The 14852-nt window shown below is 38.4% G+C and overlaps 1 protein-coding gene across 1 annotated transcript in view; it reads left to right on the top strand.

Annotated features, from left to right (window-relative positions):
* Window positions 1–14852, top strand: part of CFAP58 (cilia and flagella associated protein 58) — a 139355-nt gene that overhangs the window by 35294 nt on the left and 89209 nt on the right. Inside the window, exons 8-9 of the mRNA XM_060170954.1 lie at window positions 6600–6682; window positions 11231–11422. Coding sequence (XP_060026937.1) covers window positions 6600–6682; window positions 11231–11422 — 275 coding nt within the window. The remainder of the gene's footprint in view (window positions 1–6599; window positions 6683–11230; window positions 11423–14852) is intronic.

Below are 14852 nucleotides of genomic sequence, written 5' to 3'. Positions count from 1 at the left end.
TAGTTATTTATAAAATTATAAGATAGTAGGAGCATAATTCCATACTGTACCCACCACCAGACTTTTGTGTCTCCCATCCCCCTTTAGTGGAAACTGCAATAATTCTCCCAAGGTCACAGATATAGGTTAATGATATTTATATCCATATTCATCTCTATCTATATATATTTTATATTATTATTATTTTACCAGAGCACTGATCAGCTCTGGTTTATGGTGTGGTGAGGAGTTGAACCTGGGACTTCAGATCCTTAGGCATGAAAGTCTCTTTGCATAATCATTATGCTATTTACCCTCATCCCATTTTTATTCACTTCTATGATATCTATTCACCTCCTGAATATTCTCCCAATAGGAATTGTCTGTTTTATAGTGCTCTCTGTTCTAATAGTCAATGTTAGAAATAGGAAAATCTCACTAACGCAGATATAAGTCATTCCATTGCTGTTCCATGATTTTAACTTAAGTTAGATTAATGGAACTTGTTCATGTCACACCTACATCTATTACTACTTCCCAATGTCTTTCCTCTTCCCTCTTCCCTCTCAGATAAGAAAAACAGTGCCTGATTTCCTCTGATGTTTTCCTGATTCGCTTCCATCTCAGTGATCGTATAAAAACAAAGATTTCTGGTTACAAGCATTTTGGATCTAAATGGAGGTGGGGTTCAGAGCCCTTGGTCATCTTCCCTTAACATTACCTCCCACCCCAGAAATTTTGGCCAAAAATTCTTTTGGGAGTTCTGGCTTTTGTAATTGCTTCTCCACTGGACATGGGCATTGGTAGGTTGACTCATATCCCCAGCCTGTTTCTCTTTTTGCCTACTGGAGTAGAGCTCTGGAGAGGTGAGGTTCTGGGACATGTTGGCAAGGCTGTCTGTTTAGGGAGGTTAGGATGAAATAATAGTAAGTTAGGATGGAATAGTAGTTTTATTAGTACTTATAAGTGGTGTAATTAACATCTGTATTCTTCAATATGAGTTCTATTTTTGATTTCTTCTTTCTTTACAGTCAACAGTAAAATACAATAGTTTGTACATACGTAATATTTCCCAGTTTCCCACATTTAGATATTAGTTCTATGTGATCTTTTGCTTTTGTAGTTGTTTTCCTCCCCACATAAGACAGGGACTAATATAAAATGAATGTCCTCCATTAGCATGAGTATTTAAGGTAATATTGTACCAAGATTCAAAGGGGCTAAAATAAATTTACTAGCAAAATAAATCTTCTAGCTTAGTTCTCTGTTAGTGATTTAGCATATTAAGAACTTTTGTTTTTTACCAACTATAATATTGACCTGAGGAGGAAAAATTTTAGTGTCATGAGAGGCCATATAGAACAGGAAAGTCAGTAAGGAAATGAGTGTGGGAGTTATATCTGACCGGGTTCAGACCTGTTACCTTTACTTGTTGCAGATGAATTGACACATATAAAGCACCTGAGGATGGTGCCTAGCACAAAGTTTAAGTGCTTACTGAATCATTTCAATTATTATTCAGATATACTATTAACTACATAAGTAATAAGACACAATATCACTTTGGAAATTATGTAATTAAAAATAGGACATAGTAATCAGATTTGGTGTGGCAGAAACAGCACTGGACTTGGTGATAGAAAATTTGTGTTTGAATTGTGACTATACCACTGTGTGAACACTTCATTGACCTTAAGTGGGCAGCTGTGAGTTATGTTCATTGAATAAGGAAATATACACAAAAGCACAGAAAAATACATTTCCTTACTAAAAGTCAGATAAAATCTAAATCTTTTTTGTTTCTTATTGGATAAAGACAAAAATTGAGAAAAGACAGAGAGGTAAGTAAAGGGAGAGAGAGAGAGAGGGAGAGAGAGAGAGAGAGAGAGGAAAGCATCTGTAGCACTGTTTCACCACGTGTGAAGCTTCCTCCTATGGGGTGGGAGGGGACTAGGGGCTTGAACCCAGGTCCTTGTGTACTGTAATGTGGGTGTCTTTCCAGGTACATCACTGCCTGGACAGGTAAAAATCAAAATCTATGTAAGGATATTAGAATTATTTGTCACATTAAGTCTTTTGAGAATCACAGATATTTTTCCTAAGACATCAGGAAATAATGTTACTGAGCCACAGTTTCAGGTTATCTCAACATAATTTTCATTCATTCACTCACTCACTCACTCATTCATTCATTCATTCAATCAATGAATTGAATGAAGAATAAATAAAAGTTCTATGTGAGGCCTTGGGTGCATGAAGATACCTGCCTTCAGGTTACTTATAGTCTAGCATATGTTGCAATTTACTGTCACCAATGACAGCATGGAAAGTAGAGCTCTTAGGGCTTTTGACTTTGTCACTTTCAAAATACTCCCATATTTAAACTTCTACATTTTTAATTTCAGTAACTCTAAGCTCAAAAATATCACATACATATTTATCTGTCTGCTTCCATCTACTCATCCATTGCTGAACTCAATTATTCACCCCTGAATCATGTTTCCAGGAGGCATTGTATTCTCTCTTCTGGATATCTTGTGGATATCAGTTATATTGTTATTTATTCTTAGACACCTCTTCCTTTTGATGTTCCTATCAAAGAGTGGAATTGGACATAATAGTTATATTATGGGTACATATACTCTATGTGCTTTGACTTTGTATCACTCCAAATCCAAGAAATAACTGAAAAGCTGCTGGAACTAATATGAATTTAATAGGATGGTATGCTAGGAAGTAAACATGTAGGTATCAATAGCTTTCTTTTGTGCAAAGAATTAGAATAGATGATGGAAAACCCCTTTCATAATAGCAAGCACAATTTAAAAGTTTGTATGAATAAGATTACTAAGATCTTTGCCACATCTATTTATAAAAATACACTGCAGAATTCTGTTGAGGCATATGAAGCCAGACATTGGATAATGGGAGTTGGTGTTGGCGTACTCAGTTGAGTGCACATGTTACAGTGTGCAAGGACTGGGGTTCAAGTCCCTTGTCTCCACCTGTAGGGAAAAAGCTTTACAAGCAGTGAAGCAGTGTTTCATGTATCTCTTTTTCTTTCTTTCTCCTTCTCTATCTCCTCCTTCCATTTCAGTTTCTCTGTTTCTATCCAATAAATTATATATATATATATCATGGAAAGTGGAGAGATATGCCACTTTTTTTGGATGTTAAAGTATAAATATGTCTACATTAGCCTTTACATTTAATATTTTCAATAAAAATCACAGTGCATTTTGTTGCTTGAGGCTTGAAAACTGATTCTAGAATTCCTCCAGAGTAATAAAAATGTGACAATAACCATACAGTCATGGCAGAGAAGTCATGAGGGAATGTTTGTCTTGCCAGATGTTTAAATGTGTTATTAAGTCTCAATAATCAAATGGTGTTGAAAAAAGAATAGACAGACTGATAGAAAGGATTGCAAAGGTCACCAAAGGATGCACAATTGTCATGTAAAACAAAGATGTTGTTTCCTAACAGTGTGAAAAGACTGACAGAATAACTCACTTGAATATTGTGCTGCTTTGCCAAACCCCATATGCAGTATGGATCATTAATGATTTGATAGAATGAAAATAGACTACATTTTGAGGGAAAAAGAGAGACCAAATAAGAAACCATCAGACCAAAATTGAGAGATTTAATGAAGTAAAGTTATTTATTTAATTTTATGGAAGAGCAAGAGATAGATCAGTAATAGAACACTATTCAGTCTCTGGAATATATGTTGTTGGGGATTGACTCTGGGTCCTCAGGCTTGCAAACCCTATATTCTATGGCTGAGCTCTCTTCTAAACTCAAAAGCTAATGACTAAATGTAGCAAGATACTATGTATATAAAGGCAAATTGACCAAAATATTGTCAGCTGAAGAGTTAGTGTCTTTATTGTAGATAAGAAACTCCTACACATCCACAAAAAGAATAAATGATTCTCTTTTTAATTTATAAAAAGGAAACATCGACAAAACCATAGGATAAGAGGGGTACAACTGGACTGACTTTAGGCAATTTGAAAAATAGAAATAGAAATAACTGGGCATTAAACATGAAAAAATAGACAACTTTGCTACTAATCGAAGTGTAAAATGTGGAATATATTGGTTTTTATAAATCTACCAAATTGTCAAAGATCAAGAAGAATAATACCCAGTGGAGGTTTGGGCTTGGATTTAAATTGATATTATTATTATTATTTGGAGAAAAATGAAAGTAGGAGAGAGATCTCTCTAAGAAATTCCATTTAAGTTATAATTTTTCTTCTAGAGAAACAAATGAATAAGAACTTTCACAAAATTATTGCTTATAACCACAAGGATCCTTCCCCATTTTCTTTAAAATCTGTTTTTCTCCCAGTTCCATAACATCTGCAACTTTGCTTGTATTTCTTTTTTTATGTTTATTTATTTTCCCTTTTGTTGCCCTTGTTTTTTATTGTTTTTTTTTTTTTTAATTGATGTTGTCGTTGTTAGATAGGACAGAGAGAAATGGAAAGAGGAGGAAAAGACAGAGGCGGGGAGGGAAAGATAGACACCTGCAGGCCTGCTTCACCACCTTTGAAGTGACTCCCCTGCAGGTGGGGAGCCAGAGGGCTCAAACCGGGATCCTTACTCCAGTCCTTGGCGCTTTGCACCACGTGCACTTAACCCATTACGCTACCGCCAGACTCCCTTGCTTGTATTTCTTTATGCTTTTGCTCTCAGTCCCTTTACTCTGTTATGCTGCCTCTGATGACCTCAGCTAAATCAGTGCTACCAGTGTCACTGTCCCAAGTTATGCTGCCCCTGCCTTTTTGCTTTGGGTTGTATCCAGAGATGGAAAGCCTGAGATGTCAACATACTAACTCCAATAATCTGACACCAAGTTGCTGATGCTACTATGATTCCATCCTGAACTACCTGTGTGGATGGCCTCACCGATGTGCCCCAGAACCTCACCTTTCAGAGTCCTACCCCACTGTGGAAAGATAGAAACAGGCTAGGGGTATGAATCGACCTGCCAATAACCATGTCCAGTGGAGAAGCAATTACAGAAGCCAGAATGCCTGTCTTCTGCACCCCAAAAAGAATTTGGTCCATACTCCCAGAGGGGGAATAATATTAGGGGAAGATGACTAGAGGGCTTTGAAACCCAGTCCCGTCAGGACTCCGAGAGAGAAAAGGAAAAAAAGAAAGACATCTAGAAGTAGTAATAGGTATAGGTGTGACTTAGAAAGGAAGAAAAGGCAGGACCATAGAAAAAAATGGGCAAAGATATAGATAGATAAACAGATCATTATAGAGATAATATCAACTCATATCTGTTACCTTGGGAAAACCACTGCAATTTCCAGTGGAGGGAATGGGGACACAGAACTCTGGTGGTTGGAATGGTGTGGCATTGTACCCCTGTTGTGTTGTAAACCAACATTATATCACTGATAAAAAATTATTGCTTATAATTTCACAAACTCAATAACTGAAAAGAAATCATATATTTTCAGAGTGAAATTTATATTTTATTACTATAAAAGTGATCTGCAAAACAATATAGTGTGATACCCATTCAATGTATTAGTGTATGAATATATGTATTTATACTTACACATTTATTTATGTAAGAAAAAATTGGAAATAGACATATCAAAATTTACAGTAGATTTGGATGACGTAATCTTTCTCCTTTTATTTGCTTCTCTATTTTCTTTCAGTGTATGATGAAAACAGTCTTTTTCTGTTAGGGGTTGGGGGCTAGTAGTTTGCAATACAATTGTACAAATGGTGTTGGTATTACTCATATTGGTTTGGTCCCCTTCCCCCCATCTCTAGGAGATTGTGGTTTAGCCCGCTTGTCCCTGCCCCAAGGAACCCCTACAGAGTTCCAGAGTTCTTGGTGCAGCTCCGTGAGGAGAAGGATGCAGGAGAGATCTGTGTGGTGATTAGTTTGGGTTAGTTTATGAATCCTTGTTCGTGAATAAAGAAATACAGCTTCCCGGCCCAGCCGTGTGTCCTAGTCTCTGTTCACCGCCGCGAAGCTAGCCCGGCCTGCTGGCGCCCCCAAAACTTAAACAACAATATGGGTATATCAGTACCCTCAAGACCTTTTCCACTCCCTCCCAACCCCTCTCTCCCCAGAGTCTTTTGCTTTGGTGCCTTATTCCTTGCCCAGCCCAAGGTTTGCTTTGTGTTTTCCTTTTAAAGAACTTCCTGGAGTCAGAGAAATAGTTCTCCTAGTCTCAGCTCTGTCAGTTCTCAGTGCAGGGTGACAGTCCTATGACAATATCCACTTTTTTTAGTGAGAAAGGAAGACCTATCTCCCTGAATTGTGATGAAGACCATATAACACGAAGTAAAAAGTGGTATATATATATATGTAGAGACAGAGAGAAATAGAAAAATAGAAAAGAGGAAAGACAAACACCACTCATGAAGCTTCCTCCTGCATGTGGGGAGCAGGGGGTAATCCCAGGTGCTTTTCTTGGTAAGGTGTGCACTCTGTCAGGTGTACCACTGCCCTCTCCCAAACAGTATTTTTATAGCCAACATACAAAGCAGATTTTTTTGTTGTTATTTTGGTTTTGGCAGATTCTTCTTTAGTCTGAATTTATATTTATTATTATTTTTTTCATATTATTTAGAGGTGGAATCTTCAAAGAAACAAGCAGAATTTGATAAGAAAGCAATGGATGAACTTCTGAGAGAAAGGGACATTTTAAATAAGGTGAGTTTAACACAGTAGCATTGTAAATAAATGTCTTTCTTTAGTGCTATAATAGCTGACTATAACTGGTTATATGGGGAAAGAAAACTCTGAGGCAAACAAAAGTAGATTAGAATAAATAATAGTGCTCAATTTTCCTCTAAACAGCACTGAATGGTCCACAACTGAAGCCGCATTATCACTTCTGAACACAAAAGGACTCTGGAGAATTATCATATAAACTAGCAGGGGAGTTCAGAGTGTTTTTGTGGATTCTATTTTTGTGGGTTGGTGTGTTATTTGGCATCCTATGCAGTTGATCAAAATTTCTGAATTTAATATCTATTATCTGTACCTTCTACTAATGAAAAAGAAATACATGTGAATGCTAATAGAATTTAACTTTGAGGTATAAGGTAGAGGGATGGATCATTGGTGAAATAAAAAGTATCTAACCTTTCTTCCATTTTTTTCAGAATTATTGTAGGCTTTGCCTCTTTTTGTTAACTTTTATCTTTATTAGTCTTTGAGCTCAATAAGGTTCAAAGCCAAGGGAAGGTTGGGGGAATCACAGGATCCTTCATTCCAGGCAAGACACTCCATTTTCTCCCCCTCCCCCTTCCAGGAGATTCCGTCCATTATAGTTAATTTTAGGAGATTAAATGCTTTTAACGATTTCAGGTAAATGTTCCTGCTCAGAGATTTCCTCCAGGGAGGATAAAGTAATGGCCCAGGTGTGGAGTCCTTAACAGACTGCTGATGGCTTTTGGCAAAACAACTTTATCTCATCAAAGTAGAAGTAGCCTACACTTGTTTATTTCAACTTTCATGGTTTATCAGAATTGCACAAATGCTTTTCTTGCTTAAGTATTTATTTATATCATGAGACAGAGAGAGAGAGAGAGAGAGAGAGAGAATAAAAGAACCCAGATTATCACTCAACTTTACATGTGGTGGTACTGGGGATTTGAACCTGGGATCTCTGGAGCCTTAGGTATGAAAGTCTGGTATACAGCCACTCTGCTAGCTCCCACAAACTGAACAAATGTTAATAAAATGAACTACCTTTTGCCTTAAAATGGACTATTTAGGGTATATTATTATTTAGGAAATGATATAAATACATGTTTTAAGTGTTGAACACTCTTAAGATACATGCTGATTTTTTTGTGTGTGTAATCTTGTATTATATTCCACAGATTTGTACACAAAAGTATTATTGGATTTATATTTTAAACATTATGTTAACACGTATTTAATCCACTTATATTTTCTGCATGCTGGTAAACAGACACTAAGTAAGACAGATAGGCCAACATTAGTTTTGTATTTCTTTATTTGATGAATATCAACTCTTTCTTAAGAGCAGAATACACATTTTTCATTTTCCCTGGCCATTGGCATCTCTAATTCCTAGCACAATGCTCAGCCGTCTGCAGCTATACAATCAACCTTCATTGATAATACATTTTCTCTCTGCTGACTTGAAATGCCACCTTCATCAAGCAAATGAGTGATACTGTTTTGACAGGCCGCAATGTTAATATGTTTTGGTTCTTTCCATGTCATGTTAAAGTGGCTTTGTCTTACATAGAGCAAATGTTTAATTCAGTACTTGAAAATAAAGTTGACCTTTTCTATTTTCTACACCACCACTCAGACCAAGCTTAATGCATTTTATCTGTTTATAGTCTAGTGATTTTTCAGGCCTGGTTGCAGTTGTATTGGTTATGTAGCTAAGTCTTTCCAATAATACCACCCTCTTTGTTTATAACCATATGTAACTAGAGTCATTAGGCCTTTATTAGTAAACACATTTACTAACTGCTTATAGCCTAAACCCAGCTGAAGCTCAGATAAAGAAATTTGATTTTGAAAAATGATGTGCATTTCTGTTCCTGTTCCCCTGAAATTTCTCCTTCCCATTCTCTGGCCCTATAGAACACCTTGTCTTTGTTTGCCTTGCTGGAATAAAGGGCAAAACTTTGTTCTCCCATTCTCACTTTGACCATTGTATTTATTTATTTATTTTAATTTTAATTTTATTTTTTTGCCTCCAGGGTTATCACTGGGGCTTGGTGCCTACACTATGAATCCACTGCTCCAGGAGGCCATTTTTTTCCATTTTGTTGCCCTTGTTGTTCTTCTTGTTCTTGTTAATGCTGTTGTTGGATAGGGCAAAGATATCGAGAGAGAAAGGGAAGACAGAGAAGAGGAGAGAAAGACAGACACCTGCAGACCTGCTTCACCGCTTGTGAAGTGACCCCCCTGCAGGTGGTAATCCGGGGGCTCAAACTAGGATCCTTACTCTGGTCCTTGCACTACATGCCATGTGCACTTAAACTGCTGTGCTACCACCCGCCCCTATTATTTATTTATTTACTTATTTACTTATTTTGAGACTGAAGGGTAGAGAGACAGAGAGTGAAAGAGACCATAGCACTGAAGCTTCCTTCAGTGTGGTGGGGACTGGGCTTGAACTGGGCTGTGTACCCAGCAATGAAGCATACTGTCCAGGTGAGCTATTTCGCCAACCCTGGCCAATTTTAAAGAAATCATGCCCCTTTCTCTTCAAGCACCAGAACTGTGGGTTTGACTTCAGCTGCTTGTTGAATGTGAGCCTGAGTTTGGCCTTTGCTCACAGAGATGTGGGAAGGGACTGTGAAGTGCCTCATGGAACCCAAGGATATAGCTGAGCCTTAGGAACTGAAAGGTATTTGACTTGATGTTCTTGGGATACATAGAAAGCCAGCTCTCCACACCACCTACTTCCTGCTGAGTTTTTGCTTCATTCTCCCTTTGAATGAAGAGTGGCCCTCTCTTCCATATGGCAGAAAAAAAAATTCTATTGCCAGTAGTTTTTCAGCTGCATCTTCTAATGAGTTGCAAAATTCTAAAAGCTATGTTTCAAAAGCATGAGTGGGTTCATTTGCCTATGGGTAGGAAAGTGGACCCTCTTGCATTAGCATGGTTGCCAGAATCGTACTGTGATTATCTCTGTGTTTCAGGATTCTTGGGCAATCAACCCAAGGTATTTTCATTTAAGTGCCAGATGACCAACAAAATTAGGTGCCTAAATACTATTACAGATCTACTGGACATGAATCTTTGGAACTGAGACACGTGCATCTGTATTTTAAAAAAGTATTTTATTTCTATTTTATTAGATAGAGACAGAAATTGTGAGGGGAGAGGGAACCGGGGTCTTCATAAATGATAACTTCTGTGATCACCTAGGTGTGCCACCACCTGGTCACCTGTATTTTTTTAACTGGGTTCCTTTTTTATTGTCATAAAATGCATAAGACAAAATTTTCTATTAGTGACAGTGTAACCATTACTACTATCAACCTTCACTTTCCTCTTCTTCCACCATTGGCAACTACTAAATTGCTTTCTGCTTTTGTGGATTTTTACTATTGTGGATATTTATATAATTGAAACCACACAGTATGTGACATTTTATATAAAATTTTCATTTAGAATGATGTTTTTATATCATAGCATGTATCAGCACTTTATTCCTTTTTATGACTGAATAATATTTCACTGTATGAATATACTGAACATGCCACATTTTGTTTATCTGGAATGGAGGCTGAAAGGCAAGGGCTGGGATCAGCTTGGTGGTGTTCAAATGCTAGCTCGGCCACTCCCTTGTTATATGAACTTGTAGGCAATCAGCTTAACTTCTCAGTTTCTGTTTCCTGCTCCTAAAATGGGAGTAATATTGTATTCACTTCCTAGAGATGTTGTGGTCAAGTGGTACATTTGCATGCTTTGAAGCATGTTTTGCTGGGGCCAGGAGTGACAGTATAACCTATGAGCTATGGCTCAGCTGGTAGAGAATGTACCTTACTGTGTATGATGCCCTGGGTTCCAGTCCAGACTCACATGTGAGCACTATGGATGGTACCATGGGACTTCCATGAATGGTGTAGCAGTTCTGTGGCATCTTCTCAAGCTCTGACAGCCTCTTTGTCTTTCTTTTCCATCTCTTTAAAATAACCTAATAAATAATTAGCCCAGGAAGACCTCTCAGTGGTGGTATCAAACATATACAAAACTAGGGGTGGAACACGTAACATGTTGTGATGGATTAACATAAATTTTTTGTTTGATTTATTTCATTCATTGTTTTATTGCCACTTGCTGGTGCTTGATGCCTTCACCTCAAATCTACCACTCTTGGTGGCAATTTTTTCTCCCCCCCATCTTTTTCATTAGATATCACAGAGAGAAATGGGGGGTGGGACAGAGTGAGAGAGAAAGACACCTGTAGACCCTTTAACCACTCATGAAGCTTTCACCCTGCAATTGAGGAGTGGGGATTCAAACCCAGATGGTAATCTGTGTACTTAGTCAAGTCAGGTGTGCCACCACCTGGCCCACTAACATAAATTTTTAAGCTATAGAGAACATAGCTATTTTTATTTATCGACACACACACACACACACACACACACACACAATGCATTTGATTATTTTAGTAATAGAGTAGGGGGTAAATGTAACCAGAACATTCAAATACTTTGAATTATGTGACTTCTCTGTTGTCCCAACTTTTAGAATATGCTTAAAACAGTCCATGCGACTCAGAAACAGATAGACTTGGCAAAACTCCATGAACAAGCCAAGAGGAACCTGGAGGAAGAAATCCAAAACTACAAGGACGAGGCTCAAAAGCAGAGGAAGATCATCTTCCAGCTGGAAAAGGAGCGAGATCGCTACATTAACGAAGCCAGTGACCTTACTCAAAAGGTAAGCCACTCCTTGGTGGTGTGGGTGGGATACGGGGGCCTCCTTCTGATTGTCAGACACTGTGCAAAAGGGATTTATTCAGGTCTCAGTTTGTGGTTTACATAAAGAGGAATAGTGTCGATGGAGTAAAAACAGTCACAGAAACGAATCCTTGGCCAAATTGTGAATAAGTAAGGCTAGTGTTTGGTGATCATCATTTCCTCTGCCTGGGGCCTTTCTTCCATCTCCCAGATAGTCCCTCTTCCCTGCTGCCTTCCTGTACAGCATCCTAGATTGACCTCACCTGGGCTGTCAGCATCACCATCTCTTGACTCTTTGTTCTTACCTTCCCCCACAATCTGCTAATCTGTCACTGAAACTCCTGTCCTTACAGAATACAGATTCCAATGAGCTGTTAAATGAAAAACAATTAAGTGGTGTGAGTAGCTACTGGTCTCAGCTAAATGCATTACATACTAAAAATGCATTGTTACTATGACGACTGCACACCCCAAGCCTTACTAGTGGTAGACACCAACAAGGTGGTTAACTGAGTTCTATACTCCTTCCAAACTGCTTACAAGGAAGAAGGCTCAATGCATTTATCTTTGTAAATAAATGAATTGTTTTAATATTATACACATTTAAAAATTCTTTTAGATATTCTGCACTGTAAGTATATTGTCAGATGTATGATTCAAATGCATTGCCATAAAAAAAAAAAAAACCAAACACATCAGCGATGTGGACTTTACTTTAGCCAGTTGTCTTAGCAGATCACCTACAGTATGCATACGTGGTTAAGCAGTGCTCGAGTGCCTTCACAGATCACATAGAATAGAGCTTTCAATATGGTGGGTTGGAAATGGAGAAAGGTTTTAGCTATAAGAGTGAGAAGAAAGCTTGGGAGGGAAGATTCATCAAAATGAGGTCTATTTTCTGCTAACAAAATGTTGTCTGCTATTCTGTAGAGCTCTCTTGTATTTCCTCAATGAAGCCTACAGTTTTACCAATGCTTTTGCATGTCTGCTTTGTTTTTATTTTTGGAATGGGATCTTTTTTTAAATTTTTTAATTTATAACAAGGAAACATTGACAAAACCATAGGATAAGAGGGGTACAACTTCATACAGTTCCCACCAACAGATCTCCATATTCCATCCCCTCCACTGACAGCTTTGCTGTTCTTTAACCCTCTGGGAGTATAGACCCAAGGTCATTGTGGGATGCAGAAGGTGGAAGGTCTGGCTTCTGTAATTGCTTTCCTGCTGAACATGGGCGTTGACAGGTCAATCCACTGGAGTGGGATCTTAAAGAAGCCAGGTGGCATTTGAATTATAAACATAAAGTGAAAAACAAGCTTTCTCAGTAGGAAATCAGCATCTTTCCACTTAGATTAAGTAATGCTGAGCAGGTATTTCAGGTAGTTCAGAATCTAGACTTGGAGGAGCACTGATGCATATGTTCAATCCTGTCTCACCCAAACATATCCACCTCATAAAAGATGCCCAAGCGAGACTCATGTCCCTGACTGGGGACCATTAGACAATATCTCAGAGGCTCCATTGATCGACTTACTGACTCAGAGGATGAGTTAGTTCAGGCACTTGTATTCTCTAGCTTTGGATAACCAGTTAGTGTCTTTACTTGTCAGCTTAAACTGTAAGAAACAACCCCCCAAAATCTGTTGCTTATAGGAATAAAGTCCTACCTTTTTTTTTTCTTCTCATATTTATGGTCTTTAAGAGTCAGCTATCTCCCTGCTTCATGTTCTTTCCACTCCAGGCTGACTATTGGCATGTGGCAGTCTCTTACAGAAGGAAAAGAGTGAAACAGTGGAACTTCTGATGCTATTAGAGGATTTGCTTCCAAGGGCAAAGAGCCTGCCCTCTTATGTTCCACTGACCAAAGCAAATCACATGATCAAATATCATGTGCCTTAGATCAAATACAGCCTCCCCAGGGGAGGGGGCCTATGTAGTGAGGTAGTGAATGCGTCTGAATGTATACTCTGATGCAGTCTCCACATTGCATTTTATTAATTTAGCTTGGCATTTGCAAATAGGAAAGGAGATCTTGCGGACAGAAGGAGATGGCTTAGAATTCCAAATTGCAAGTGTTCTGCTGAGTCAGTACTTACCATAATAATGTTGCGTAGCACACAAAGCCTCACAGGCATGCACAACTAGCACTTATTTCACATGCAGAGTCCTGTAGTTGACTGTGGTCAGTTGGTTTAGGCTGTTTCTTGAGTCTTGTCCTGCTCTGTGTCTTTCTAACTTCCCCTGAACTCTCCCTCACACCCCCATGTATGATATATGCTTGTCTCATGGAGAAAGGAAGGAATACAAAATAAAGAAACAGTCTTGCAAGCATCTTTGAGGCTCTCACTTGTCTTATATTCCCTGGCATTCCATTGGCTCTAACAAACCACAGGTCCAAGCCCAAACTCAGCAGTGGAGGCAAATAGACTCCTCCCACAAAGGCTGTGGGGTTGGAACAAGTAACTAGTTCCCGAACCTTAAAGTATTCTACTACAGCCTTTCAGCATTTTTCTTTTTCTCTTTCCTTTCTTCTTTCTTTTCTTTTCTGTAGCTCTGAAAGCAAAAAAAAAAAAAATAGTGATTTATTAATCAACAAGACTGTGGGATAAGGGGTACAACTCCATATAATTTCCACCACCAGAGTTTTGTAGCCCATCCTCTCCATTGGATAGTTTCCTATTCTTTATCCCTCTGGGAGTATGGACCAAAGATCTCTATGGTGTGCAGAAGGTGGGAGGTCTGGCTTCTCCGCTAGACATGGATGTTGACAGGTTGATCCAGCTTGTTTCTATCTTTCCCTAGCGAGGTAGGGCTCTGGGGAGGTGAGGTTCTAGGACACATTGGTGAAGTCCTCTGCCAGGGAAGTTAGGTTGGTGTCATGGCAGCATCTGCAATTTGGTGGTTGAAAAGAATTAAGATATAAAGCAGAACAAATTGTTTAATAATCAGGAAACAAAAGGTAAGAATATAGCAGATAAAATTTTTTTTCATTTATTCAGAGAAAGACAGAGGCAGAAAGAGAGAAATACCAGAGCACCAGACCTTCCTTTGGTGTCCCAGCACCTTGCTTATAGTGCTAGGAATTGAACTTGGGCTATGCACACGGCAAGGCAGGTAACCCTACTTGGTGCACTCTCTCTGTCCCTTAGCACTTTATATTGTCACCTTTTTCCTTTTGCACCACTCTAAATTTTACAATTCAAATAAATTCAGAAGCATTAGGAATGACATCATAACGAGTGGATTGTCATGTTTATTCTTCTGAACTTTTAAAAATTCAAGGTATAATCATTCCTGGTTAATTACTGTATTTATTTATTTCTGACAGAGATAGAAAGAAAAAGAGAGAGGGAGAGAAAGATAGATACCTGTAGCACTGTTCCACTGCATGTGAAGCTTCCCCCCTGC

This window comes from Erinaceus europaeus, chromosome 14 (assembly GCF_950295315.1).
Source record: "Erinaceus europaeus chromosome 14, mEriEur2.1, whole genome shotgun sequence".
NCBI classification, from domain to species: Eukaryota; Metazoa; Chordata; class Mammalia; order Eulipotyphla; family Erinaceidae; genus Erinaceus; species Erinaceus europaeus.
The sequence above is the reverse complement of the archived record's forward strand: the minus strand, read 5'-3'. Positions and strand labels throughout refer to the sequence as shown.